General features: G+C 48.3%; 8 protein-coding genes across 8 annotated transcripts; 2 read left to right on the top strand and 6 right to left on the bottom strand.

Annotated features, from left to right (window-relative positions):
* Window positions 1-2,304: 2,304 nt before the first annotated feature.
* BDV37DRAFT_279289 (uncharacterized protein) lies at window positions 2,305-3,137 on the bottom strand (the record flags this gene model as incomplete). Its single annotated transcript, XM_032086303.1, has 2 exons — window positions 2,305-2,805; window positions 2,862-3,137. The coding sequence occupies 2 exons, from the start codon at window positions 3,135-3,137 to the stop codon at window positions 2,305-2,307; spliced, it is 777 nt and encodes a 258-aa protein (XP_031945665.1).
* A 706-nt stretch (window positions 3,138-3,843) lies between these two features.
* On the top strand, window positions 3,844-6,169 carry BDV37DRAFT_296510 (Zn(II)2Cys6 transcription factor; the record flags this gene model as incomplete). Its single annotated transcript, XM_032090130.1, has 4 exons — window positions 3,844-4,045; window positions 4,115-5,040; window positions 5,101-5,401; window positions 5,445-6,169. 4 exons carry the CDS (start codon window positions 3,844-3,846, stop codon window positions 6,167-6,169), a joined length of 2,154 nt encoding a protein of 717 aa, XP_031945664.1.
* A 5,463-nt stretch (window positions 6,170-11,632) lies between these two features.
* On the bottom strand, window positions 11,633-11,941 carry BDV37DRAFT_279287 (uncharacterized protein; the record flags this gene model as incomplete). Its single annotated transcript, XM_032086302.1, has 2 exons — window positions 11,633-11,772; window positions 11,839-11,941. 2 exons carry the CDS (start codon window positions 11,939-11,941, stop codon window positions 11,633-11,635), a joined length of 243 nt encoding a protein of 80 aa, XP_031945663.1.
* Window positions 11,942-14,596: 2,655 nt separating this feature from the next.
* On the top strand, window positions 14,597-17,068 carry BDV37DRAFT_268694 (glycoside hydrolase family 95 protein; the record flags this gene model as incomplete). Its single annotated transcript, XM_032084222.1, has 3 exons — window positions 14,597-15,069; window positions 15,119-15,342; window positions 15,384-17,068. 3 exons carry the CDS (start codon window positions 14,597-14,599, stop codon window positions 17,066-17,068), a joined length of 2,382 nt encoding a protein of 793 aa, XP_031945662.1.
* A 96-nt stretch (window positions 17,069-17,164) lies between these two features.
* On the bottom strand, window positions 17,165-17,866 carry BDV37DRAFT_239379 (uncharacterized protein). The gene is made up of 2 exons (XM_032080956.1): window positions 17,594-17,866; window positions 17,165-17,526 (listed from the first exon to the last, which is right to left on the bottom strand). Exons 1-2 carry the CDS (start codon window positions 17,775-17,777, stop codon window positions 17,312-17,314), a joined length of 399 nt encoding a protein of 132 aa, XP_031945661.1. The 5' UTR covers window positions 17,778-17,866; the 3' UTR covers window positions 17,165-17,311.
* A 519-nt stretch (window positions 17,867-18,385) lies between these two features.
* On the bottom strand, window positions 18,386-19,576 carry BDV37DRAFT_279284 (NAD(P)-dependent alcohol dehydrogenase; the record flags this gene model as incomplete). The annotated part of the gene is made up of 2 exons (XM_032086301.1): window positions 18,386-19,327; window positions 19,436-19,576. 2 exons carry the CDS (start codon window positions 19,574-19,576, stop codon window positions 18,386-18,388), a joined length of 1,083 nt encoding a protein of 360 aa, XP_031945660.1.
* A 524-nt stretch (window positions 19,577-20,100) lies between these two features.
* Window positions 20,101-22,614, bottom strand: BDV37DRAFT_279283 (fungal specific transcription factor domain-containing protein; the record flags this gene model as incomplete). Its single annotated transcript, XM_032086300.1, has 7 exons — window positions 20,101-21,048; window positions 21,098-21,358; window positions 21,424-21,872; window positions 21,923-22,218; window positions 22,264-22,355; window positions 22,514-22,528; window positions 22,579-22,614. 7 exons carry the CDS (start codon window positions 22,612-22,614, stop codon window positions 20,101-20,103), a joined length of 2,097 nt encoding a protein of 698 aa, XP_031945659.1.
* A 311-nt stretch (window positions 22,615-22,925) lies between these two features.
* BDV37DRAFT_296499 (oxidoreductase, short chain dehydrogenase/reductase family) lies at window positions 22,926-23,925 on the bottom strand (the record flags this gene model as incomplete). Its single annotated transcript, XM_032090129.1, has 1 exon — window positions 22,926-23,925. The coding sequence occupies exon 1, from the start codon at window positions 23,835-23,837 to the stop codon at window positions 22,926-22,928; it is 912 nt and encodes a 303-aa protein (XP_031945658.1). The 5' UTR covers window positions 23,838-23,925.
* Between the last annotated feature and the right edge of the window lie 1,447 nt (window positions 23,926-25,372).

Here is a 25,372-nt window from a genome sequence, read left to right as displayed (position 1 = left end):
TTTTTTTTTTTTTGTTGATGAAACCCTGACCCACCGGCAGGAATACGATGCGAGGCGTCTGTATGTTCCGATCGGACTATTCTTCAAGTTTGAAAATGATCCGCACAAGACTAGCACCTAGAGAGAAATGACCCTGAGTGAGAAGGACAGTTTGTTTCCTGCCAAATTGCAGGAAAATATCTCCGGCCAGTGGAGCCTGTCCACCAAGTGCAGAGAATGTACATACATACCGTGCTTACCAGTGCTGCGAGTACGGAGTACTACTAGTACGATCCCAGGAGATGAGGTGAGGAGACTACTACCAACATCAGACCAATACATCGGAGACAAAAGATATTTGTTGAGCCAAAGGTACACTGAACCATCCCACTACGTACAAATCCTATACTTACGTAGTCGTCCTGTGTCGATCAATCCATACCTGACGACTAGTCAACATTCCGGCGGGCGCGGGCCATCTCCGTGCGCACTGATCCAGTCCGGACTGGGCGAATCAAATCACCTCGTATTTTACGTCAATTCAATTGGTGGCGCCACACTCATTCAGCCTTGTCAATTAAGTTGATTTTAAACGAAGGGTCAGGGTTGCATCCAGGGGTAACCGCAACGATACGAAGATGCACTGCCAAAACTATTAATATACATAGGAACTACCACCACCTTCGGCCTTCGAGCTCTGAACCAACAATCCACCATTCGGTCATGGCCGAACACTGCCTCCCTTGAATGTCGTAGACCCATTCGTCGCGGTCGGACACCAACGATGCCGTTTGAACCACGGTCGAGATCGCTCCTCCCCGCCTTCATCATCTCAACCCACTTCTTACGCACGTCCCCAACAGTCGCTAATTGGGAAGGTTATCCCTGGTGAAAGTCACTAACCGAACATCTTGGGACCAATGCCAGACTATCTATGCTGGCGACATTGATAAGGAGCGCCGAGTCTGGGTCAAGGGTCATGGCAGATTCCCCGGCCACCGAATTCCACGCCGGACGAAACATAGACCACTCGCATCTCTCAAGATGACATCTGGACTATGAGGATTGAAGGCTACGCTGTGTAACTGGGACTACCCAGTCGTTCAACGACACGCAAGATCTCGTATCACGTCAACAACATCCACATCTACCGCGCCAACACTGTACCACCTCTGCTCCTCTTTCATCGGTCGGAAATCTCGACATGGATTCTGATAACTCTTGATATAGGTTGATTCAAGAGTGCATAATAGAAGTTATTCCTGCTACAGGGGCAAAAGCCCCTAAGCGAGGCTCAGTCGCAGCCTCAAGGCGGCGTGAAACTTGGAGGTCCCCCGCGCTACGGGAGGATTGTTCGCCAAACATGGCAAATACAAAATTATTAATGGGAATATTAAATCAAAGAGCAATAGTATGTACTATTTAGTATGTTATGTGTATATAATTATTTCGAAGTAACAGTAGTAAAAACAATGTAAAATTAGTGAAGGATTGCGCAAGTAGAAGGGTGATCGAGCCATTGGGCAAAATATATATTCGGGACTCGAAACTGTGTAAAATACCCTGGAATAGCCATGACCATCAATTCGGACCTACGAACCACGAAGATTGAATGCGGAGTATTCTGCTGCACCCTCTCCTATAGAGCATCAAATTTTCTGATCAATCACCGTCGTAGAAATCTATACTACTCTCGGACGCGACGTCGAAGTGTCTATCCACCAGATGCTTGAAGGTTGCGGGTAACTTCGGGAGCTAGACCTAGCGTAACGCGGCTTTGAATGATAACCTTTCTGCTCTCCATTTTTAAGCTATTCGTCTATTACTATAATATTTCGTTATGGAGTTATAAAATCTACAAAGACTCCAGAGTCCAGTCAATCTGGCGCAATGGAATACAGGGCAGCTATGATGGGCCACGGAGGTTCAAATGTCTCACTAAGGAATCCCGAAGGCTTTGGCTCCTAAACAAACCCTGCCTTTCGTGAATACACCATAGTGACTTTCACCAGTATTTCACCAGACCAGTCGGCAGCTACTGAGAATAACGCTAGTGGACAAGAAGTTGATTTGAGATGTCCAAGTGAAAGGTTGAGCTGGCAGCCATATGTTTGTGTTGTCCATACCGCAGCAAGAGTTTTCGGCTGGGAGAGATGGGATTGCCGACACATTCAAGCGATATGTGATCATTGCTAGTGTGGCGTTCCCCACAATTGTCGCAATGCGCAACAAGTGTATAGTGTCGAAATTACCTTTCATTGAATCTCGTGTAATTCACGCTAGTCCTGTCTGTTATGTAGTTATCTCGGCGCGACGAAGAACCTGTCATTTTCGGCGTAGTGTATATAGCCAGTGGAAAACCTCAGGGGTATGCGCAAATGAGGAAACCTGACCTTGAGGTGCCTTGAGCGATGTACGGGAAACGATATCCCAATATTTTGCCAGCCGTGGAAGGTTATCGAATCGCATAGTTGAGTACGAAAGGGCAATCCACATCGTCCCTTCGGTAGTCAATGGAACAAGATGTAGCGCCAACAGCTCGACCGGGGATACAGTAATTTCTCCCTGGGTATCCACAATGTCGCGCAGCACCGGGCAGGTATCGTGTGAGATAGAGGTCGGCGAGAACGGTGCGGATGGGGAGGTTGCGATGGCGTCGCTCGTGCTTTTATCGAGAATTATATCAAAAGGGGCAAATGGGGCCAAGCTCGACATATCGTTCCAGGCACGAAGGTCAGCACGTAGCCAGTGCATTGCATGTGACGGGTCTTGTTCGCTCTCGATTTCCTGGCCAAGGCGGATGGCTTCGGAGGAAAAGTCAACATTCTTTGCGAGTTGAGCGTTAGCAGAGATTTATTTCGAACAGTAGTGAGCAAACGCACCACAATCCCAGAGCCCTTCCAGTCGCGGTCCACGAATGCCTCGCGGAGCTTTGTCCCTAGTTTCGAAATACCGGGTCCCAGATGTAACACGCGAGGGGAACGTTCTGGGCCAAACGATCGGTTTTCTAGATCGGATAGAGCAGCCTGGACGATATTTTCTCCAGGATTCAACCATTCGCCCACATCTTGCCCGGTCGCAAACTTCGTATCCCAGAAAGCAGGGTCATCGTAGTCCGCAGTTCCAGCGATTTTGGTATGTGTCCTTCCGTTCGCCATATTGCGCGGTGGAAAAGCGGAAAATCGCATCGGCAATCGAGATAAGATTGTGGTCACGTGCCAGTTCAATTGCTGGTCTAAAATAGATCTCTCTGATACTACGAGATGAGGAGAAAAAAAAAACTGAAGAAATAAATAAATATAGACGAAGTAAGAGAAATGTTACAATGTATATGGTCTTTTTATAATGCTACATCAAGATCGTATAAAGAAACAGTTGGGTCAGGAATTGAGGATCTCCCTATTTGACGAAACCAGTCAATCCCACTCGACCAAAACACGATATGGCGTTAAGGTCCCGAGTCGCATCTTGCACACTTCTCTATAGGCTTTAGGATAACGCTTCAAACCATAGATATAAAGCTTCATCCGGTACTTTACAGAAGGAAGACGAAAGAATAAGGAGGGTCGGCGTTGGAAACACCGGACGACTAGCATACTCGTTACAAGTAGTTGTTTAACCGATGATATTATCTCATTGTCGTTATCAGCATTACCCGCGGAACGACTTGCACTTAACACTAACTACATCAATTAGGGCAAGCGGATCCGGTCTCCTGATTATCTATTATCATTCACTCTCTATGCCCTCTTGCTGGGTTAGAGATTCCGGTACATGTATCGATCAGCCTGAAGTCAACCTCTAGTGGCTTTATCTCCGCCTTGGAGCTATGTCAGCCAGATCTAGAGCTCGTCGAAACCATATATGGGCAGTTGCAGAACTTGTAGACGCCGGCATGTTAGGTGCGATACGCAACGGCCTACCTGCCAGACATGCTTGGCAGTAGGCCTAACTTGCGAAGGGTTTTCGAATGAAATTCGATGGGCGTCCTCCCGAAAACGTACATCCGTCTACATGGAATCTGGCCCTATCGCCAGATTTGGGGTCAGGCATTATGTGTTAACGGGTACTTATACCTTCCCGCAGTGGATATTATAATAGTCCATGCAAAGCCAATGATTGACATGGGGTTTAGAAGAGGATAGACGCTCAATGACTGCTGCCCTCAGCAAGGATCTGTTGTTGGGTTCTGTCGATGCTTCTTTAGAGGAGATTGACACAAGATCGAGAACTCCGTGCTTTCGTTCCGAACAGGAGGCAAGAATTGGCCCTTTCGCTGTTCTTCATATTTCTGCTCTCTCCAACAAATTGCAAGACACACAAGTTCCCTGTCTTACGACAGAACCACCTGCAGATGAGATCCCCAGCATCCAGACCTCCAATGCGAGCATTCAAACAGTTCTAGATGTTTCCCCGGCTCCTGTAGATCCCTTCCTGCAATGGGATCTTGGTAGCGAGTTTCCTGCGCTTTCGGCTTACCATGACTTAGAATTTCAATCTACCTTTGATTGCATGACCTCGTTGCATTTGAATGGCCCCTTGACTGACCAGCCACTGATAGCATATCCAACTTTTGATGACGATGAAGGCTGTGATATTTCTTCCGAAAACACTGCGTATCAGCAGACGTTGACGCATCAGTCGTACATAAATGATGATATATTGAAGAATGCCCCTGAATTACTGAAGCATTTCCAAACAAATGTTATACCCCAGATGACTGTTATTCCTCTAAGCAAAAAGTCACCCTGGGATATCGTGAATATACCGGCTGCGTTGCTTACACTGGGATCATTGACGATAATGAACTGCGAAACCGTTACTCATGCGCGACAAGCACATTTATACTCCCTCCTTGCATGCTCTGCAATCGACCTCGCTACGAATCCATCAAAGGAGACGACGCGTTTTTCGCGGGAGTATTGGGAAAAGCTTGCAGAGCAATGTTATGCAGAAGCCAAAAGTCACATACGGATATCCTTGAGCGAGGAGACTGGAGGACCCAGGAAGGCCAAGCTTAAAGACCAGTTGATGGCCCTTTATGGAATGATAAAATTTACAGTAGGAGCACCACACTCCGAAATTACTCCCTTTCCTGCTATCGGTACTGACGACGTGAAGGTATTTTCCGGCCAACATCGAGATGCAAGGTGTTATCTTGTCGATGCGGAGCGACTCCTGCGCGTACGGGGACTACCAAAGCGCAAGATCTCACGAAGAATGCGTCTTCTGCTCAATATCTACACCTGGCTTCGGATTTCAGGTGAAAGTACCTATGTTCTCCATGACTACACTCTATTACCGTCGGCATTAAGTACTTTCAATCTTCACTGTCAATCAAAGAGGCCCATAGCAAGTGGAGAGCGGCCCATACTAAGCCATGTGCAGGGCGTTTGTCTAGATGATTGTCTACATATAGAAAGTCCTGACAACGACCTTAATATCGACGAACCAAAATGCCGAAGAGCGGAACATTACAGATATCCACCTGCAGGACTCAAGAAAATCATCTGAGACTCTCAGTAAACAGGTTTACGGAATACCCGAGATTTGGCTTAGCTTGTTATCACAAACTACCCGCCTCGCAAACATCATGGACATCCTGAGAAATTCACAGAATACAGAGATCACGATGAGTTGCATTATATATCAAGCATTACAGGACCGCGCTTCGCGCCTTGAGCGTGTGATAAATGATTATACCGCGCGCGAAATCGAGCCAAATCATCGCAGCGAGCAAACGACGCATGATACGCTAATCTTCCGCGCACTCAATTCAGCCTTGATTATATTTTTCCACAGACGTGTTCGACAAACATATCCAGCACTCCTAGAAGGTGAAGTTGAGAAGGCTATTACATCTTTGCTTGCATTCTATAGAAGACTGAAAGTGAGGGATCCCCTGGGCCTAGGCACTCTCTGGCCCTTATTTATCGCGGGTTGCGAAGTCATAACCCACAGACAGCGTGAATCTATCCTATACCTACTGGCAAAGGCAAATCTAATGAGCGGGCTTGCTCCTTATAAGATTGCAAGTGATCTAGTAACTGAAGTCTGGAGAAGGCAGGATGAACAGCTGACAGCTAGCCGGCAGGCACCCTTGCCTAGTTGGATCGATATCTCAAAGGAACGAGCCATATTTTTATTAGTCTCCTTCAGACATCCCAAGGGTGCGATCTTTTCAATCTAGGTGAAGCTACATGGAAGCTGCTGGAGCCGGTATTAAATTGTACACTGTCAGGAATGGAGCCATTTCATTTGGAGACGACCACGTCTCAGGAGATCATGAAACAAAGCAAAGGATCGCCAACACTTCTGGAGTTTCTACAATGAATACGCAAAACATTAATAATATTATAGCATCGGACACTATGTTCCTAGTTCTAATTGCTCATGCAACGCCAAGATCAAACTAATAGTTTAGAATATGCGCGCAACCTCGTTTTACCATATGAGAGTGATACACCAGCCTAGGTTCTAACACCCTTCTTGACTCCGTCATACCCGTCAAGAAGAAAAGATATATTTCACAGTCTTTAGAGATTCTCTCTTACGCTCTATGTGCTGGTGAGTCTGCCGCTATTCCTGTTTCGGTGATTAAAATCTCATTGGATCGAAACTTCTACTTTTGGAATTGCTTTGACCAGCATTACCTTTGACCGGACTGTGAATGCCGTTTTGGCTGATCATCTCATTGCGTATTTCTATTTGTTTGGATTCCTGTTCCTGAAGTCGTGATGTTTAATTGATATAATATCGAGTTGAATTGCACCTGGCCTGGTTCCGATCTCAGAAGTCTTGCTTCTTGGCCCAGTGTTATCGGCCTTAGTGGCATCCAGACAGCCGATATCATGACTTTTTCATAACGCAAACAATTCTTGAAGATGTGGTTCAGAGGTAAGCAAGAGTTGGAAGTGGTTATCAGAGCTGTTCGTATAGCTATTGGCGTAACGATATTCCCGAGTGATGATGAAATGCTTCAAGCCGTTCAACGAAGGTGATCCGAAGCTGGGAGACTCCCGAGTCCTCTGACTGGACTTTTCTTTCACTACGATACTTTCATTGGTGATGCGGTGGAGTCCCCAAGTGAGGCGGCCTTTTTGTCCTCACATCCTGATGTGCAAGTGAGAGTTTTGTGCTCGCCAACAAATGTGATCTCTATCAGGGTATGTGATATATTGTAATCATAATACGCGAGATGTCCTAACTAGACAGGCCTAGAACTGCTATTCACGATTTAGTATCCCGGTAGATATGTTGAAGCTTGACCAGGCACACTTGAATACCAAGCAGATAATGGATTTGATGGCGGTCAAACAAGAAAATAGAGAAATGCCACTGTATATGCACACTGTTAAACGTATCCTACGAGAAATGCGCATAGAACAGCAAGGCACCAAGGGGCCATTTGATTATCAAGCATTCAAGAGCAAGATAATATACGGTGGTTTGGCTCGACGCCAGCTGGGACCACTCAAGCAACGGCTCGAAACCTTGGAAAGCTTCATGGTTGACAAACAAGGCGACCCGTGGAGGAGGAAGTCGCCTGTACGAGGCTCAACCTGGGAACCAGTGGTAATCAGAAGCCCGAAAACCTTCTATTCTCAAGCTAAGGCTTCCAGGCCGGGCGCCTAACAATCGTTGATCTTTCATGTCCGTGGGTATACCAGGAAACAGCATGCTCGTTAATCAATATTTGCCTGGGAACCTTTCTTGAGCAGAAACAGGATATTGGCCGAGTTATTGCCCTTGATGAGGCTCATAAGGTATTATGTTTCTATCTGTTCTTATGATCTATATTCCATAGCTAATGGGCAAGTACATGAATACGTTCCCTGAGGCTCATGCATTCACAGAAACTCTTCTTTCCGTTTTAGGCCCTCGAGACATCTTGCAGCACGTGTTGTCATCTCAACCCAGGAACTTACTGTTTCAACGGATCTTCTAAACCTCTGTTCCGTCACCTTTGTTCATCGCTTTACGTCCCCCGAATGGCTGCGGACACTGCAGAAGCACCTTGCCGCGGCAGCAGCTAATCCTTTCACGTCACCAGCAAAACCCGGGAATACCACCCACGACACTGGAGAGTCGAGCGCAGACCAGAACTTGAGTTCACTGTTAGACAATGTTGTTCAGCTTGGTATTGGCGAGGCGCTCCTATTTGCTCCCAGTGCTATTGTGAAGGCCAGCATCGGACAAGATGGACGACTCGAGTTCCATCCTCTTGGGTCCGAATTCTTCCCCATGAAAATTTGAGCACGATTGACATCCGATGGCGGAAAGAGTATTCTCTCACTTTAAGATAATAACGGATTCGGATAGCAAAACAAGGCATGTGCTCAGCTGCTTGATATTTGTGACCCCTTTCGTAAGGTCAGAGGGAAATGGAAGGAAATTCAACGACCAGGATACAGATGAATGGAGCCTATTCCCCCCGGTCAATGTTACCTAAATTGAAGACTTATCATCTCATTTATGGATCTTTGATATCATATATTTTCAGTCCCACTAGCGACGAAGAAGATGGATCGTGTAATATCAGGGTGGACAATAAAGTGTTGATGCGGCGAATTCACAGGTTCGACACGACAAAATTCAAGCTCGAGTGAACATAATCTTGCACCCTAAAACTTCACAGCTGTGATTCGGAGGAACATAATACTTTTTTGGAGCGTCACTAGTAAATCCTGCTTCGCCACCAACTACCCTCACAAAGCCGACGGAGTTTTCGCTGCTGGAGACGAAATCCATTTTGCAGTACTTTCCCCCCTAAACAAACCGTCCGCGGGCTTCCAGACATCGTAGACCGTCTGATCCTCGTTAGGAAGAAGAACATGGTGACCCAGGTGCCATCGTATTATCTTACGTCGCCGTCGGGATTCATCTTTTCCGCATTCATATTTAACGACTTATCGAAAATTGCAATGATACAACCAACGATACCTTGTGGCACTCAAAGATCGACAACTGCGATTAGTGGGCTAGTGCGGTCGATAGTGGATCGTCTGCGATAAAGGGCTACTAATGGGCGATAGAGGATAATGGTTAGTATAGAGTAAAAAGACCGGAGTGTCACCGATGAGTTTAACACTCATAACTGTATTGACTTACATATCTAAGCCGATGCCATGCTAGATGCCCGAAGGAGGGGAACAGTTTTGGGGGATTTTGAAGATCTGTCGAATGGCGACCACGTTTCGAGAGTCAGCTTTAGTCAGCTATTGAATCTCAGCTCCTCAGAAGTTGATCGCTGCTTTAATCGTCCTTGTTTCGGCACATCATGGGGGAACATGCCCACAAATTGGGAACCAGCATATTGACAGGTATTTCATCATGATCCATTATGTATCCTTATTTCAAGAATAAGAGTAGTGGACATCCATTGGATAGTGTCCACTAACGGAGGGGGTACCATAAACTAGAACGATAAGGATGAAGAGACACGGTATATAGGGCACAAACACTCTGTCGCCATATGTGTGATCTCACCCCTTCCCGGCATCCTTGGTATTATAGCACCTAACCTAGCAGTCTAAGTCTCTGGATTTGTATATATTCCAAACGATCTTGGGTATCCGTGAGCGATAGGTGGTCCAATACCTCGTTGGTAGTGAGCCGTTTCGCGGAGCCCAGGTTTATGAGCCTTTGGATTAGATCTGTGAAGGCCGAATCGACAGTGGCTGGCCACTCCGAAAAGAACTGACAGCGGGATAGGTCGACGATAAGACGGGGGTCACATACCTGTTTCATGATATCTTTGAAATTACAAAGGACCAATTGACTATCAACTTTATACTGGTAGATGCGATATAGTTCGGTATTATGATTATTTTAGTATTCAATGTACTCCCTGTATAGCTTAAATAGATGATTATATCGTGAAAACTGGGGATCTTTATTTATCATCTTGAGTTGAACGTGTTGTATTCTTGAATTTGTATTCAGTATACTGATAAATCATTTACTAATCCAGGTGAATCATAGTTCATCCACAATCGCGTATGAAATATATCAAGGATGAAGACTGGCTTGTATCCCTCGCACAGACCAACCTTGAAGCAACCAACCACCTCTGAACAAGTTGAACCTCGATCCATTGAGAGATAGCCAATGGGATGCCATTGCCCCGAATGGGACAATCGCCACATCATTTATGGCTAGGGTAACGAGGCAACGTGGATCTACAGCCATTTAATTATAATCCCGGAACTCATTGATCACAAAATGATTGCAGCATATAGAAATGTCGTTAATGTGACGAAAATGTTATTAACATAGCCATACAGCCCCCCCGGAAGTACCCAAATATAGGACAAGGGATGGAAGTTAGGGGCGGGATCGCCTTTGTTATCTCCGTGCAGCGTCAACAGTTGACTTAATACGAATCATTCGCTGACAGGGGATCCTGCATCGCGTGGGTGGCCTAAAATGGAATCTGCGCGTTAGGGCTGTGGGTGTCATATGACATACCCCGGCTCCGAGCGGAAGTGGAAGGCCAGAGGATTATCAATCGAGTCCGAGGAGAGGTGATATCACCTTGCGTGGAGTTCCATGGTCTCCCAGTATCCACCGACGCGCATAGCGAACTAGCGTATGGATTGACGTTAGGGGGCTATACCTAAGAAGACTTTGTAGACAATGGAGTTTTCACCTGTCAGACTGATGATGAGAGAAATTAGGAATGTCTCAGGCGACACTCGACCTGAAACTAGGACTAGTGACTACTAGCTCTAGTAGTGTGCACTACTGTGTACTACAGGACCCAGTTTCGGCAAGTGGATAAGCCCAAGTGGTGCCGAGTGCGGGGTTGCCTTGAGATTTGGATCCGGGGTATCCTGCACCCTAGCGCGGCGCCAGGGCCGCCATTGGACGCCATCGAGCGGGGTTGAAAGTCTCACGGTACGTCTCGTCCAATCGACCCCATCCATTACAAAGTACGGATACGTACGCTGTCAATTCGATCAACGGTGGAGTCGCCCGTAATTTAAGGTATCAGCTCTGGTGGATCTGTGGGGGGAGTTACCTTGGACCTGGAAGTTCCATGAAGTACCTCAGAGGTATCTCCAGTCTGCTGGAAGGTTTGTCAGTGTCGATATCGACCCGCTCTGCCGTGGGTAATCTGGATGGTGCTTTTGGATTGGGTCGGTGGGGTTTTATTCCGGGTCTTCGTATTGTGTTTCGTGCAAAGACCAAGGGAGAACCACGGAGTACATCGATGTACATCCAACGCCTATCGATGTGGCATGACGGGTGTGGTGTGATGACCCCGGTCCAGTCTTTGTTGTTGCATCGATGGACATCCAACGAGCGCTCAGGATACTTTCTGACAATACCGTACCCTGGCGCAATACAGCCACTGATGTGACTCTGGCCAAAGTTCATATGGATCATCATTTCATTGAGTTTCCTAAATGTAACAACTCTGTAACTCCATCCCTGCCATCCCGTCCAAGGTGGCTATAGACAATTCACCCGCCCCAATAAAGAAATCCCAAATATTTCCCACATATCATCAATCACGGATAAATAATATAAAGAAAAATCACAAAGGAAATGAAAATGCAGTCGTGGACCAGTCCCCCGCTGTATGTGTATGTTTACCAGAAACATCCCTGTATCCATCAAGGATCTTGTTACCCCTCCTTCCTATCTTTCATCGTAACCGTTTCATGTATCGTAGAGTCAGCAGTGCTGCCGCTGCTGTCGTGTATGCTGCACCACCCGCGGAGATCCAGACGGGTCGGTGGACAGCGAACGAGGTCTGAACAATCTGTGCCCGGCGGCGAGATTTGTCTTTTCTGGGTTAGGCACATCTTCCAGGGTGTCGACGTTGCAGGAGTCTCGTATCGGGTTACATACCTGTAGTCAAGAGTCTGTCCCTCCATGCGTTGGCCTGTCGCCTGGCATATTGTCCCGCCTGAGAGCCCAAGGAGGAGAGGCCCTGAACCACTGGAGCAGACATCGTGCGTAGATAGTGATAGATAGTAGATAGAAGAAGATTCAAGGAGAAGTATCAGCTAGTCACGGTGAGGTTTAGTCTCAGCTTTTGTCACTCCCGAGTGACTTGATGAGGACCAGAGGAATACGAGAACAGGTAGGACAGGACTAGCCTCCTTTATATCAATCGCTGGGGCGTATGAATACATCACAACGCGGGGTAGAGTCACGAGACATCTGCATACACCTAACCTATCGACCTGTCGAGTCTCTTCACTACTGATCATCATGGAGGGGAGCGATTGGATATGGTGTCGTCGTCGATCCGGTCTGCTGCACAGCGCCCCTGGAAACGCGACGGATCGCTGTGGTCATGCCAATGAGACGGCGTGGTGGCTCGACTAGCTTTGCAAGCTTCAAGGAGTTGATTGCCACCCAATGCTAAACGCGTCGACATGATAGGTTCGTCGAAGCGGTCGTGTTGTTGCAAGTCATGATCGCATGAGTATTGGTGGGATGCGCCTGGAATTCCTACGTGTCTCAAGGGTTGCTCTTGGCCGACGACCATGGTGTCATGGAAGCCCAACCTCACACCTAATATTACACTCAGCTGTTCTTTAAGTAAGGAGCCCATCTAATAGTTTTAAGGCATCATACGTACGAGAAACAGTATATCTAGTGATTAAAATTCCTACATATAGATTTTCTATCGAAAGGAGTGCCAGCCCGATCTCACGATAGAGGACCTATGAACAATGCACTGAGACTGGTTATGGCCTGTATCCACAACCACTAGACCATGACGACCGCCACACCAACTCAACGCGTCATGATCAACGCTACGAGGCATTTCCAGCTGTCTCGAATACCCTCATAACTGTACTCTTTCTGTGAACTCTAATAGCGAATGAAACTTAGCACCACATATCTTATCATCACCACTCAAGAGTCCTCTTCATTGCTATGATTTTCGTATTCCCCCCATAAACAAGCCACTAAATCCTGAGTAAGGTAAGACAGACGATCTCTCGTGTGCCTATGCGGTCATGTGATGTATATGTGCCTTGGAGGCAGACATGCAGGGTTGTCTGTCTGCGGCTAGTGATTTGCCAGAGGACAGGCTCGGCCACCTATGGTCTTGCCCCTTCGCTTTATAGTCTGCCTTGAACATACACGGATACTACACAGTATATATTGCGGAGAAGTGGGGGCGGATATGTACATACTGTTACATGATTATATTCCCAACATGATCCATATAGATTATCATACCCAGAAGTCTCTTACGCCAGAGCTACTCATGCCCAAATCGTACTCTCGTTGATATTCTAGGGAAGCAGACCCTACATGAGGATTTCCCAAATGGAATGTGGTCGTGCCTGACATAGACACGTGATCCTATCTTGTCGCGATCATGAGCTCCCTCTCTCCCTATGCCAAATAACAGGTAGCGCATCACCATCACCGAGCTGCACTGACTCTGCTCTATGAGATGTGAGTCCACATAATACTACATTACGTAGTACTTGCCGTCTACGCAATGAACTTGTACACCTCTCGCGAAAATCTTCGAGTCGCAACTAGGTAATCTCGATGAAGCGACGAACTAGGTAAATGGGCTCGCTCTATTCCGCGTTGTTTGCTGCTGTCCGTGACACCTTCAGTCATTGCCCACCCAGCACAATATACAAATGTCGCTAATACATTTTATAAACTGGACAGTTCACCGCTCGTGTGATAGCGATTGATTCGAGCCGTACCGCGGTTACTCTGTTCCGCATTATAGATGACAGGGTGGGCTGGATATGGTCCGTAAAGCAGTTCCTGTACTTGCTATGTTAATATTGGCGGTGTCTGGTGCAGACTATCTCGTGTAGGATATAACCTGTGGATGGACCTCCGATACGAAAGAGTTAGCTGGGCTAGGCAGCAGTGCTCTTTATCGTACCGACTCTCCTACAACTCTGCGCAGTGGCCAGGGTTGTCGTGAAATCTATCCCTGCCGCACCGGATATTCTTGGGTATTTATTGTCCATGGTAAGGGATAATTTACGTGTCCTTCTGAGCGGAGGAAGAAGACCCTTCCTATGCAGATTGCAGGTATGAAGGCTATGAGAAAGCTTTGTTATTACTTGGGGTGAACTCATGATGTCTCATACTCATATAATATGGTTGACAGGAGACGGAATACGCAACCTGTGCATCGTACGGCCATGGAAGCTCAACAATCAACTATGACAAAGCTGAAACTAACTATACCATCTGATTCTTGCATAAAGACTTCCAGAACCCTTTATAACCCATATCGCAAGAAGCCGATGGTACTGAGATAATAATGGCACAATAACCGATTTTGCATTCGACAGCATTTTGGTTACCCTAGCATACCATTACAGCAATCAGCAAAGCAAACAACATACCAACATAAGAATCAAGTCAAGATGAGAAGCATACGGTATATTTCGCCAGATGAGATAACTCCAAAAAGGATTCGTGTGCGCACTATTGTATTTAATTTATCCCCATGCAGCTACACGTCCTCCGGCCAGCTGATTCGTGGAATATCGTGAACAATCGATCAATTGATGCATGGATCTCACCACGACAATCGGTCGCAATTTATAACGTGTCCCCTCCCACAATTGCAACTTCTCAGGTCTCACATATACACACCAACACAATGCGACTGTCTTCCCTCCTTCACCTAGTTGTCGAGGCGACTATCGCCCACGCCCTTTTCGACCCATCTCGTTTTACATGGTACACCACACCAGCCAACAATTTCTCCTCAACATTACCACTCGGAAATGGCCGACTAGGCGCAGCAGTCTGGGGCTCTACAGTGGAAAATATAACCCTGAATGAGAATTCCATATGGGGCGGCCAGTTCATGGACCGCGCCAACCCGGACGCGTACAACGCTTTAGATCCTGTCCGGTCCATGCTTAAACAAGGGAACATCACAGCGGCTGGAGAGATGACGTTGGAGAAGATGGTCGGAAGTCCAGATGAGCCTCGGGCTTATCATCCACTTGGTTCGTTAGTCCTGGACTTCGGACATGAGGGTTCTCATATCGAGAACTATACCCGGTCATTGGATTTGCTCAAGGGGCGTGCGGTTGTGGACTATGAGTATCACGGTGTTAAATTCTGGTATGTGAGACTGGCTGAATAGTGCTCAACACTGGCTAATAATAAGTAGGCGGGAGTACGTTGCCAGCCACCCAGCTGGTGTGATTGCAGCGCGACTTAGGGCTAGCGAGGGTGGCCGGTTAGAGGTTGCGGCTTCGCTATTTCGTGATCGGTATGTACTGGAGAACGCAGCGACCGTAGGAAACAACACCGGACTACTCAAACTCCGCGCCACAACGGCCGAGTCAGACGGGATCAACTTTTCCGCAGCGGCCCGGATTGTTGCCCATGGAGGTGAGTGCCCGAGATTTGTTACGGATAATAACTAACCATAGAAGGGCGAGTATCACGCAACGCAAGCTCTGTAGTAATCCAAAACGCAACCGTCGTGGACATCTTCATTAATGCCGAAACATCTTATCGGTATGCTGACCAGACAACATGGGAGGCAGAGATAGAGCGCAAGCTCGACGCAGCCGTGCTGGCCGGGTTTCCTGCCATCGAGAAATCAGCCACGGCTGATCATGAAGCCCTCGCAGGGCGAGTACATCTCGACCTAGGGTCATTAGGCGCTGCAGGGCAGTTACCTACTGATGTGCGACTTGAGAGATACAAGATCGACCCTGATGCGGACCCCGAACTAGTGACTCTCATGTTCCAGTTCGGTCGGTATTCTCTCATCGCGTCGTCGCGGGATATGGGCCCTTCGCCGTTGCCTCCCAATCTCCAAGGGCTCTGGAACGAGGACTTCGAGCCTGCGTGGGGAGGGCGATACACGGTGAACATTAACCTGGAGATGAACTACTGGCCAGCCGGCGTAACGAACATGGCAGAAACGCTAGGGCCGCTTATATCTCTCCTCGAAACCGTGCAGCCCCGAGGGCAGGATATTGCGCGGCGCATGTACCACTGCGATAATGACGGCTATGTTTTACATCATAACACGGACCTCTGGGGAGATGCGGTTCCAGTGAACAACGGGACTAAGTGGACGATGTGGCCGATGGGTGGTGCATGGTTGTCTGCGAATCTGATGGAGCATTATCGTTTCACGCAGGACGCAGCTCTCCTGGAAGAACGCATCTGGCCGCTATTGCGGTCTGCTGCCCAGTTCTACCATTGCTACCTGTTCCCTTTCAATGGCTATCTGAGCACGGGACCTTCATCTTCACCAGAAAATGCGTTTGTCGTGCCGGACAACATGAGCCAGAGCGGCAAGGAGGAGGGCATCGACATCGCTCCGACGATGGACAACACGCTTTTATCAGAGCTCTTCCACTCTATTATAGAAACCGGTAAAATCCTGGGTATCAACAACGCAGATACCAGCAAAGCAGTATCCACGTTACCACTCATCAAGCCTCCACAGATCGGATCCTACGGACAGATCCTCGAATGGCGTCACGAATACGAAGAAACAGAACCAGGCCACCGACACATGAGCCCCATCTTCGGGCTCTTCCCAGGATCTCAAATGACGCCCCTTGTGAATTCAACATTAGCCGCCGCCGCAAAGGTCCTACTGGACCACCGTATCGCCCATGGCAGCGGCAGTACAGGCTGGTCAAGAGCGTGGACGATTAGTCTTTACTCTCGCTCGTTCGACGGAGACGCCGCCTGGAACCACACCCAGGTATTCCTGCAGACGTATCCGAGCGCGAACCTGTGGAATACAGACTCTGGACCTGGGTCGGCCTTCCAGATTGATGGTAACTTTGGGTTCACGGCAGGCGTTGCTGAGATGCTGCTGCAGAGTCATGCTGGGGTGGTGCATTTGCTGCCAGCTTTGCCGTCAGCTGTGCCAAATGGGAAGGTGACCGGGCTGGTGGCCAGGGGGAACTTTGTGGTGGATATGGAGTGGTCGGGTGGTAAGCTGACTTGGGCGAGGGTCACGGCTAGAGCGGGTGGGATATTAGCGATACGTGTGCAGGATGGAAGAGAGTTTAGTGTGAATGACACTGTGTATAGAGAGGAGATTTCGACTGCCAAGGGCTATATATACGAGATCTCACCGCTATAGACACACCAACGAACAAATATAATATCTGAAGTGCGTGTGGCTTTGTAACCATGACGGTACATACTACCCTATCAAACACTTTTTAAGACATAATGCGGATATCATGTGCAGTGAACAAAGCAGGTATAGATACAAGTATAACTTATAACATTAAGTAAACCTAAAATAACAAAACCAAGGTATATCCTCCACAACAATATCGTACAATTTGCCTCACCAGCGTTTCCATCCCAGAATCATAAATCATCTCCCGGCAATACCAAAACCACCAAACCCGTATCTCCCCTCCTCATCCTTCCCCTTCCTCTCCGCCCGATTAATCCCCTCTTTCGAGATCACCTTGCCCACAGGCGAAAGCAACCCGTTATCACCGAGCTGGTTTCCAACTAGATCATGCACATCGTCCTGTAGCTGATCCACCTGTTTGATTCCAGTCACCTTGGATTTATTGAGCGTGTCTATATCTAGTTAACTATTGCGTCCTTCTGACAGACACATGTATGCATATAAACGAGGTATACCTACCCTTAGTAACATAAGAAGCTTTATTATCGCCCTTTCCGAACCACTTCAGATACTGGTCCTCGATCCAGGGATACCATTTTTCGTATTGGATGTTGTACTGTTCACGAAGCCAGTCATAGTAGGATTGTTGCTGTTGCTTTTCATCCTCGTTTTGTGGCTGGGGAGAGGGGCTGAGAGGGTTCATGGTGTAGGTCTTGTAACTTATATGGTAGAAGAGTATGGTGTGCTATTTGCGGTGACGCTAAGTAGTTTATTTTGAAAGAGAAGGGGATTGTGAAGTGCACAATGAAGGTATTGAATAGTATGTATAGGGCTTGATATAAATAGATTACTCCTTCGGGCTGTGACGTCGGTGGTGTGGGCGATGACGTAGCGACACGTGAGTATTTGATGGCCACGATGCATATTCTTACCATATCAAGTCCAAAAAGTATATGCTTGTACTCTTATGTGACACAGTCTACGTGTTTGTAGTACATGTGCATATACACAGGTTATCAGGTCTGATGATGATGCACAAAGTTAGAAAATAACCATACAAAGGTGTCAGATGTTTCGAGTCTGCCGTCGAATTCACACTGGGATTGAAACAGGGAAATGTGACTTTCCCCTAAACTCTGTGATTCTGGCTCTATATGTTGGCTTAGGGCTTTGTCTGCAACAGATGTATTCAGGTACTCTGTCGTAGTTGCTCTATAGCAAGGTCCTCGGAGTGAAAGTGATGTCTCCTATGTTGTTCTAACCCCGACCTCAAACCCTACCATCTATCTCGAGAGACCTACAACACACATCCTAAAATTTAGGCCCTTCAATCAACGTCTTAGTCCCCTCACCACGCTTCGCCGTTTCCCAAGCCTCCGGAGCAGCCTCAAACGGGAAGATCCTAGTTACCAATCCCGCCAGCTGTAGCCTCCCCGAACTGACCATATGAATCCCCAGATCAAAGTCCCCCGCGCCATATCGAAAGCAACCCTTGGCTACAATCTCCCTCTCACACATCTCCGATATGGGGAACTCAATCTTACGCTTCCCCATCCCAGCCTGCACATATGTCCCCCCCATGCGCAAGGAAAACACACCCGTCTGCACAGAAGCCTCAGCCCCAGATGCATCGATAACAACATCCGCGCCCTCACCCAGGCCCTGACTGCGTATCAAGCGCTGGGCATTCTCCTCCGGAGTAATCGACAAATCCGGCATAGCACTCCGTCCCACAGTCCCAATAAACTCCTTCGCAAAACACAGTCTCTTCTCCAACACATCCACCGAAACCACCACTGCAGCCCCAAATTCCCTCGCCACAGCCGCACAGAACAGTCCCACCGTGCCCGCCCCGAAAACAACCACCTTATTCCCCAGCTTCACATCCGCCAGCCTCACCGCATGGATAGCCACCGCCAACGGCTCCATGAGCACGGCATCAGCCAGACTGATATGATCGGGGATCTTGTAGCAGAAGTCCGCAGGGAGCTTGAAATACCGCGTAAGAGTACCATGGGTGAATGGCGGATCGGCCGCAAATTTCATCTCGGGACAGAGGTTGTAGCGACCAGATTTGCAGCGCGGACAACGTCGACACGGGTAGCCTGGTTCGATGGCGACTCTGTCTCCCGGGGCGAGAGTGGTCACGCCTGAGCCTACTGCGTGGATTGTACCCGACGCTTCGTGGCCCATGGTTAGGGGCTGGGTTTCGGAGACGTAGGTGCGGATTCCGCCGTGGAGCCAGAAGTGGACCTTTATGTCTTGGTTAGTAAATTGTCCTTTAACTAGTATGGATGGTTATACTGAGCTCGGTGTCCTATAGTAAAGGGGACCATGGAACTGGAAGCGGGAAATACTCACATCACTCCCACAAACACCCGTATATGCAATCTGAACAATAACATCGTGCGGGTTGTCAAGGACGGGCATCGGGCGGTCTTCGAATCGCGCGTCTAACGCTCCGTACAGAAGACATGATGGGTTTCTGGTGTCTGGGTTCATTTTCGTTCGTCTATAGTATTGACCATAGAATACCTTTTCTCATGCATTTGTCCATGGCCGTCCAACAGTTTATAGAGCGATCTCCACAACCCCACATGGACACCGGGAAAGCTATCTGGATCCTTGGTTGTCGTCGGTTGACTGTCGCCCGATGATGGTCCGGCCTTTTCCTGGGCCGTCGGAATTTCTCTCTCGTATTTGAATGAGGGGTCGAGTCTGTGCTCAATTGAACCCAGAAAGTGGATTTATTGTAAGTACTTGGGATATCGGAGCATTTGAACCAATATATGAAACAATACCGGGATGATAAAATAATAAAAAGACTAAAAGCAATTGCGAATGCACAAAAGGTACAGTGACCTTGCTAGGGAAAGTAAACAATCCTTTTACGCCAAAGAAGTAGCCATGGTAACGCTGGCGGGCGACTACTCATGGATAGGTTTTATTGTCATATACTGATCATCTAATTATATCTGCGCGAGTGCATAGACGGCGATAACATCGAGCCCTGCCCAACCTGAACATTACGGCGGATGTGTCCCAGAAGTGAAAAGCATTGATCCCTCGCCCTCACCCAGTTCATAGCCGCTTAGTGGCAAATAATCAAACAGCTCCAGCTCCTGTGTACCCGGAAACCCCTCGATTCCCTCGAACGGATCCGTCTCGAGGGAGGTGTTTTCCAGAAATATCTGCAATGCGGGATCTGCCGCAAAGGTTGCTGGTTGGAGGTCAGGAAGAGTGTTTCCGGTGATGGAAGTAATGTTCGGAAGAGCTCCTGTCGCTGATGTTGTCACTGGCAGTGAAGAGGGTTGTCGTGACTGGCAATAATGTTTGATCCTCTCTAACACTTCAAGGCATCGAGATGCGGGTTTACTCGATTGACTCAGTGAGCCAAGGCAATCATGCGCGCGCGTAACCGACAGTAGCCATAACTCTTCAGTGGTTCTCCCTATGTGCGGTGCTTGAACTGAAGGTTCTTGGAGACGGAAGATGTTCAGGACAAGCGCTGCTTGGAATAGAAAGTACGTCGCGTACCAAGTCAAGCCAGGATGTAAAGCGTCAGGGCTCTCGTTGCAAAAGGCACTGATGCTCTGGATTGTCTCCATCGCGGTGTACTCGCAGGCATTTAGAGCTTCATTCCGGTCCGCCGTGGAATTGCATACTCGGTGACTTCCCCACCAGAGCAGCATGCGGACATTCTGCTCTTTCCACAGAACGACCGCTCTCGGACCGCGGAACCAGTCTGGTATGTTATGCGTAGAGAAGTAGGCGGGGAGGGATAGCCTCCACACTTTTAGGCGATGCTCTATGCCCCGTGGAAGCTTCATGTCAAACGGGTGGTGACCAGTAGCCGAGAATAGCTCGTGAAAGACTTGATTGCTAATGGACGCAAGCTGGGACTGGGTGATGACAGCAGAGTAGTGCGTAGGATGGTCAACTGGTGCGGGTACGGTTGAGTCCATAGAGTATTTCTACTAAGTCAATACGCAGGTGGGTACCAAGAACTCCAGTCAGGCTTACCGAGTCATCTATGTTCCGTGGCAGGCGAGTCTCGATGAATGAATCGGAGGCCATGACGGGACGGCCAGTGGTCAGACTGAATCCGCTATCGAAGCTATATACAATCCACCACAAGACTCGTCTCCGTTCGTGGAGGAGTGTGTCATGCTTCGTTCCCGACTGGGGCTCGCGATGCAGGCCGAGTCCCAATGCCATACGGTATGCTATGCCAATGAAGTTGTAGCCGGTGTTAGGACGGTCACGCTTCTGCAAGTAGTTACCCTGCAAGTAGATAAGGTTTAGTAGCTTCGGTTGCATAGCCTTATATTGCAATAAGGACTTCTCACCATTAACAGGAATGCCTGGACTGTGAGGATGTTTCCAACCTCTAGCATTCTTAATGACATACGCGATCGAGCCGCAGCGTAGAAGTCGTAAGCGTCCGGCTCCATGTCGGCCCCTGTTATCCAACTCCCAATTGCTAATACCGTATAGAAGATCGGATGCCAGCTGGAGGCCTCATGGATCTGGTGTCTATGGTGGTACCTTTCGCGGAATGTTGGCTCGTGTAAGATGGGATAGGCGCGATTATACGATAGAAAGTAAGCATCAATGAGACGAGCTGTGGTAGCGGTGTCAGACAGCGACCTTGCCAAGGCCAGACTATCAGGTCGGCCCTTATTTGTAGGTCCAACAGACTTCCTATAAGTACTGCGTTCCCCCTCAGTAGCCAATGTCGGTTGTGCGGGAAGCAAATGGGAGATGGTTTCCATTAGACTAGATCCCGAGCCAGTTCCTGAATTGACTTAGACATTGCACATAGCAGTGGGTTGGCATAAATCTTACCAAGGTATCCCGTATCGCATTTGCTGCTCGGCAGCGAGGCCATTCCGTCTGGACCCTCTTCTGGGGACTGGTACGTCTCTGCTGCCGGCGAGACCAGGGAGGCTTCGGACCAGTCAAATCTATCTGGTGTGGCGGGGTTGTCTTCAGTTATACTGCTATTGCCTCTATTGCTGACGTATGCTAGTGGCTCATCTCGGTTCATCTGTTTCAAAGCACGCTCAACATCCAAGTCAGGATTCAGTTTCTGGAGCAGCCTCCTCAACGCGCGACATCGGTGTTCCAGTTCATCGAGGTTTCTGCCACGGTCAACTACCACACAAAACATAAAGCCAGAGACTCACTGTCGAGTTAACGGCGTGCGTTGAGGCGGCCCACTAAAGATACATTGCTTATTACTCCGAGCGCAGTACGCGCACGGCGCAGATCCAGAACACTGAGTCGTAGTCAGCATGGCATCTGGATAATAGATGAAGAGAGCCAACCCTGCTTTTCCGCTTCTGTAAATAGTCGCAGCTCATAAATGATCAGTCTGTGGAATAACCCTAGAGCACTGGTTTTGCCCCTCCTGGGCCATGCTTACGGGCGGCATACCTGGCATTCGGTACACTATACATCGTCAGTGAAGCTCCAGAGTGACAGAAGTAGCTACTACATACCGCCCCTGACTTGCTCTGTCTCAAATGTTTTGGCATGCTGGGTTGCTAAATGGACAGCGGCTTGAGGGTAAAACTTCGAGGTTCCGGAATGCCGAGACTGAAGGACGTTGAATGGGACTAGTATTGTAATATTCCCGCTTCGGAACCATAAAAACATTATTACATACAGGACATTCAATAGGGCAGTGTGGAGTAAAGAACATTTGGCTTGTCCCCAACTCATGTAATCTAAAGGTAATGGAGATCATAAAGCTTCAAGAGAAGTATCTCATTATGGCTGAAATGTGTCTTTGAAAGAAATACCGATCCTAACATGTTCTTGAAAAGTCTTGGTATTGCGATTACCATCAGAATACAATCTGCCCCCCGTCGACAACGATATCAGCACCATTCATATACGTACCGGCGCTGCTCGCCAATAACACTATGGCGCCAGTCAACTCGGATGGACTGCCCATTCTTCCACTGGGGTTGCGTTCGGCCCAAATCCGGCGGTGTTCGGCAATGCCGTCGCCAGCGTTGAGAATCGTATCCATGTACCCCGGACTGACGCTGTTTGTCCGGATGCCATATCGCGCCCACTCCGCCGCCAGACAGCTTTTCAGCATGAGAATGGCCGCTTTGCTAACATTGTATGCTGCTTGGGGCTGCGGGAAGTTCACCCGATGCCCGGAGATGGATGCCACGAAGGTAATCGAGCCTCCCGTTCCTTGAGCGACCATGCGCTTGGCAGCAGCCTGTGCGCAGATGAACGAGCCCGTAGTATTGATGTCCATGATCTTGCGCCACTGTGGGATGGGCATCTCCAATGAGTCGACGCATCCGACCACGCCAACGAAGCAGAGCAAGGCATCCACGGACCCCAGCACTTTGGTGGTCTCCTCGAACGCCGAGTCTACGGCGACCTCGTCGGTGACGTCGACTTTCAATGTGGCGATCTTGGCTTTGGGGAACTTCAGCCGCAATTCTTCAATCTCCTTCTGTGAAATCGTTGGATCCATGTCCATAATCATCAGGCCACTTAGGCCGTGTTCCAGAAGCGCATTACACGACTGCAGCCCTAGAGTACCGGCACCACCGGTTACAACGGCATTGCCTTGCACCGTGAACCGCTTCTGCGCCGCTGTCGTGGGGTCGCTGTCAATAGTTGATGTCGGTGGTGGGGTCATGGAGGATGGGCTGCCGTCGCTCAATACCATACTGGGAACAGCGCGTTTAGTGAGCTCATCGCGGCTCGAGATATCCTTGGGGGCAGTCATTTGCGCGAGTAGGTGGATGCGGATGTGCAGGTCTGAATCGCAACAAGAGGAGTAGATACAGATATGTATGTATAGTGCGGGATGTACTTGTATGTCTTTATTATAGATCAACTTCGGTCGGAACTATGCCGGTATGTGGATCCATGCCTTTGCCCCGCCATTCTACATCGGCGCAGTCTATGCGGACCATTCTCCTCCGGCTACATCGGTCGTCGTCGGCAGACAGCCACCCGAAGCTCTATACACTGCCGTCAACAATAGATACACCATCATCCACACATCCCGAAGATGGATGGATATCCGCGTATCCTCTCCACAAATTGCGCATACCGGATATCAACTACGATTTTCAATTCTCAATCTTGCAAACGGAGTATTGTACTCAACATTCTCTCGATACTGAAGAATATCCAATAAACATGAATTAAATCACATATACTAAGCGATATAATTTGTGAATTACTTATAAAAAATCTACATATATACTTTTCGAGACAAGTATCTTAATACACTGCACAAAGAGCACAAAACTGTCGACACAGAGATAATGAGGCGACGGCACGCTGTGTGTCTCTTGTATTGACTAGCTTCTATACTTGCCTGTTCTATCCAGCCATTTCTGATGCTACCACGGAGAGAAAACGCTGTTGCCCAACACCCCAGCAACCTGTATTTGAGCTTTGATTTATGCATTATACCTAGGTATCCCTTGTATCGGCATATCTAGATTTGAGTTAAGAAGGACTTAGACGTTCTTAATCTCTGCATCTGGGCGTGATTGGGATTGATGAAACTGGTTCGTGATATCTGGGACCATTCGACACCATGTAACAGTATAAGAGTTTTGATTTACGGGGACCTGGTACTTCGTTATCACGCTCTGAATGCTATAGAAAAGCCCCACATACAATGACCGTAGCAACAGAGAAATCCCTTATCCTAAGGAAGGTTCAATACTGGCAGCGGGGAATAGTGTTGATCTGCATTCAGCCTCGGACTATGCGGGAAGAACTGTGGTTGGATAATATGGAACTGGGCAAAGGGACGCTCTTGAGGAAAGTTTGCCCAACCATGCAAAGAGCTAAATAAGGCTTTAATACAACTATAGTTCCTGTACTATCTTCTACCACCGGACTAGTTAGCCTTGATCGCCGGCTGCGGGGCTGCTGGAAGTCGACGTGGTGTCCTCTACTTGGCGGCAAGGACGGATGTACACAGTGCGATGCATGCAACCCCGCGGCTATGTTTCATATATCTCATGGTGACTTGTCGTATCAAGGATCTGGGAAATCCTTTCCGGCTCAAAATGTGGGCCAGGGGGGAATCACAATGCATATGATATGCGACACGCTGCAGTGCTCAATTTTAGTACTTTCAAGGTCTACCATATTGGGAATGCAGATCCGCCTAAGCCGGGTGGAGTAGTACGCTGTGGCTAGCTGAGTGAGCTACTCATGCCCTCATCATTGGATGCATTCATCACTGGCGATGAGCATACCTGGTTAGGAATCCCTCTTCCTGGCGTGTTTCCATCT

The sequence above is a fragment of the Aspergillus pseudonomiae genome (genome assembly GCF_009193645.1).
Source record: "Aspergillus pseudonomiae strain CBS 119388 unplaced genomic scaffold BDV37scaffold_7, whole genome shotgun sequence".
Taxonomy (NCBI): Eukaryota; Fungi; Ascomycota; class Eurotiomycetes; order Eurotiales; family Aspergillaceae; genus Aspergillus; species Aspergillus pseudonomiae.
Note: the sequence above shows the minus strand (reverse complement) of the source record. Positions and strands in the feature narration are given on the sequence as shown.

What these genes read in the sequence shown, in the direction of transcription:
- BDV37DRAFT_239379 (XM_032080956.1), bottom strand. Translation starts at nt 17,777, where the DNA reads ATGAACCCTCTCAGCCCCTCTCCCCAGCCACAAAACGAGGATGAAAAG. An exon ending in AGCTTCTTATGTTACTAAGG is followed by an intron (nt 17,527 to 17,593) that starts GTAGGTATACCT and finishes AACTAGATATAG; the next exon opens with ACACGCTCAATAAATCCAAG.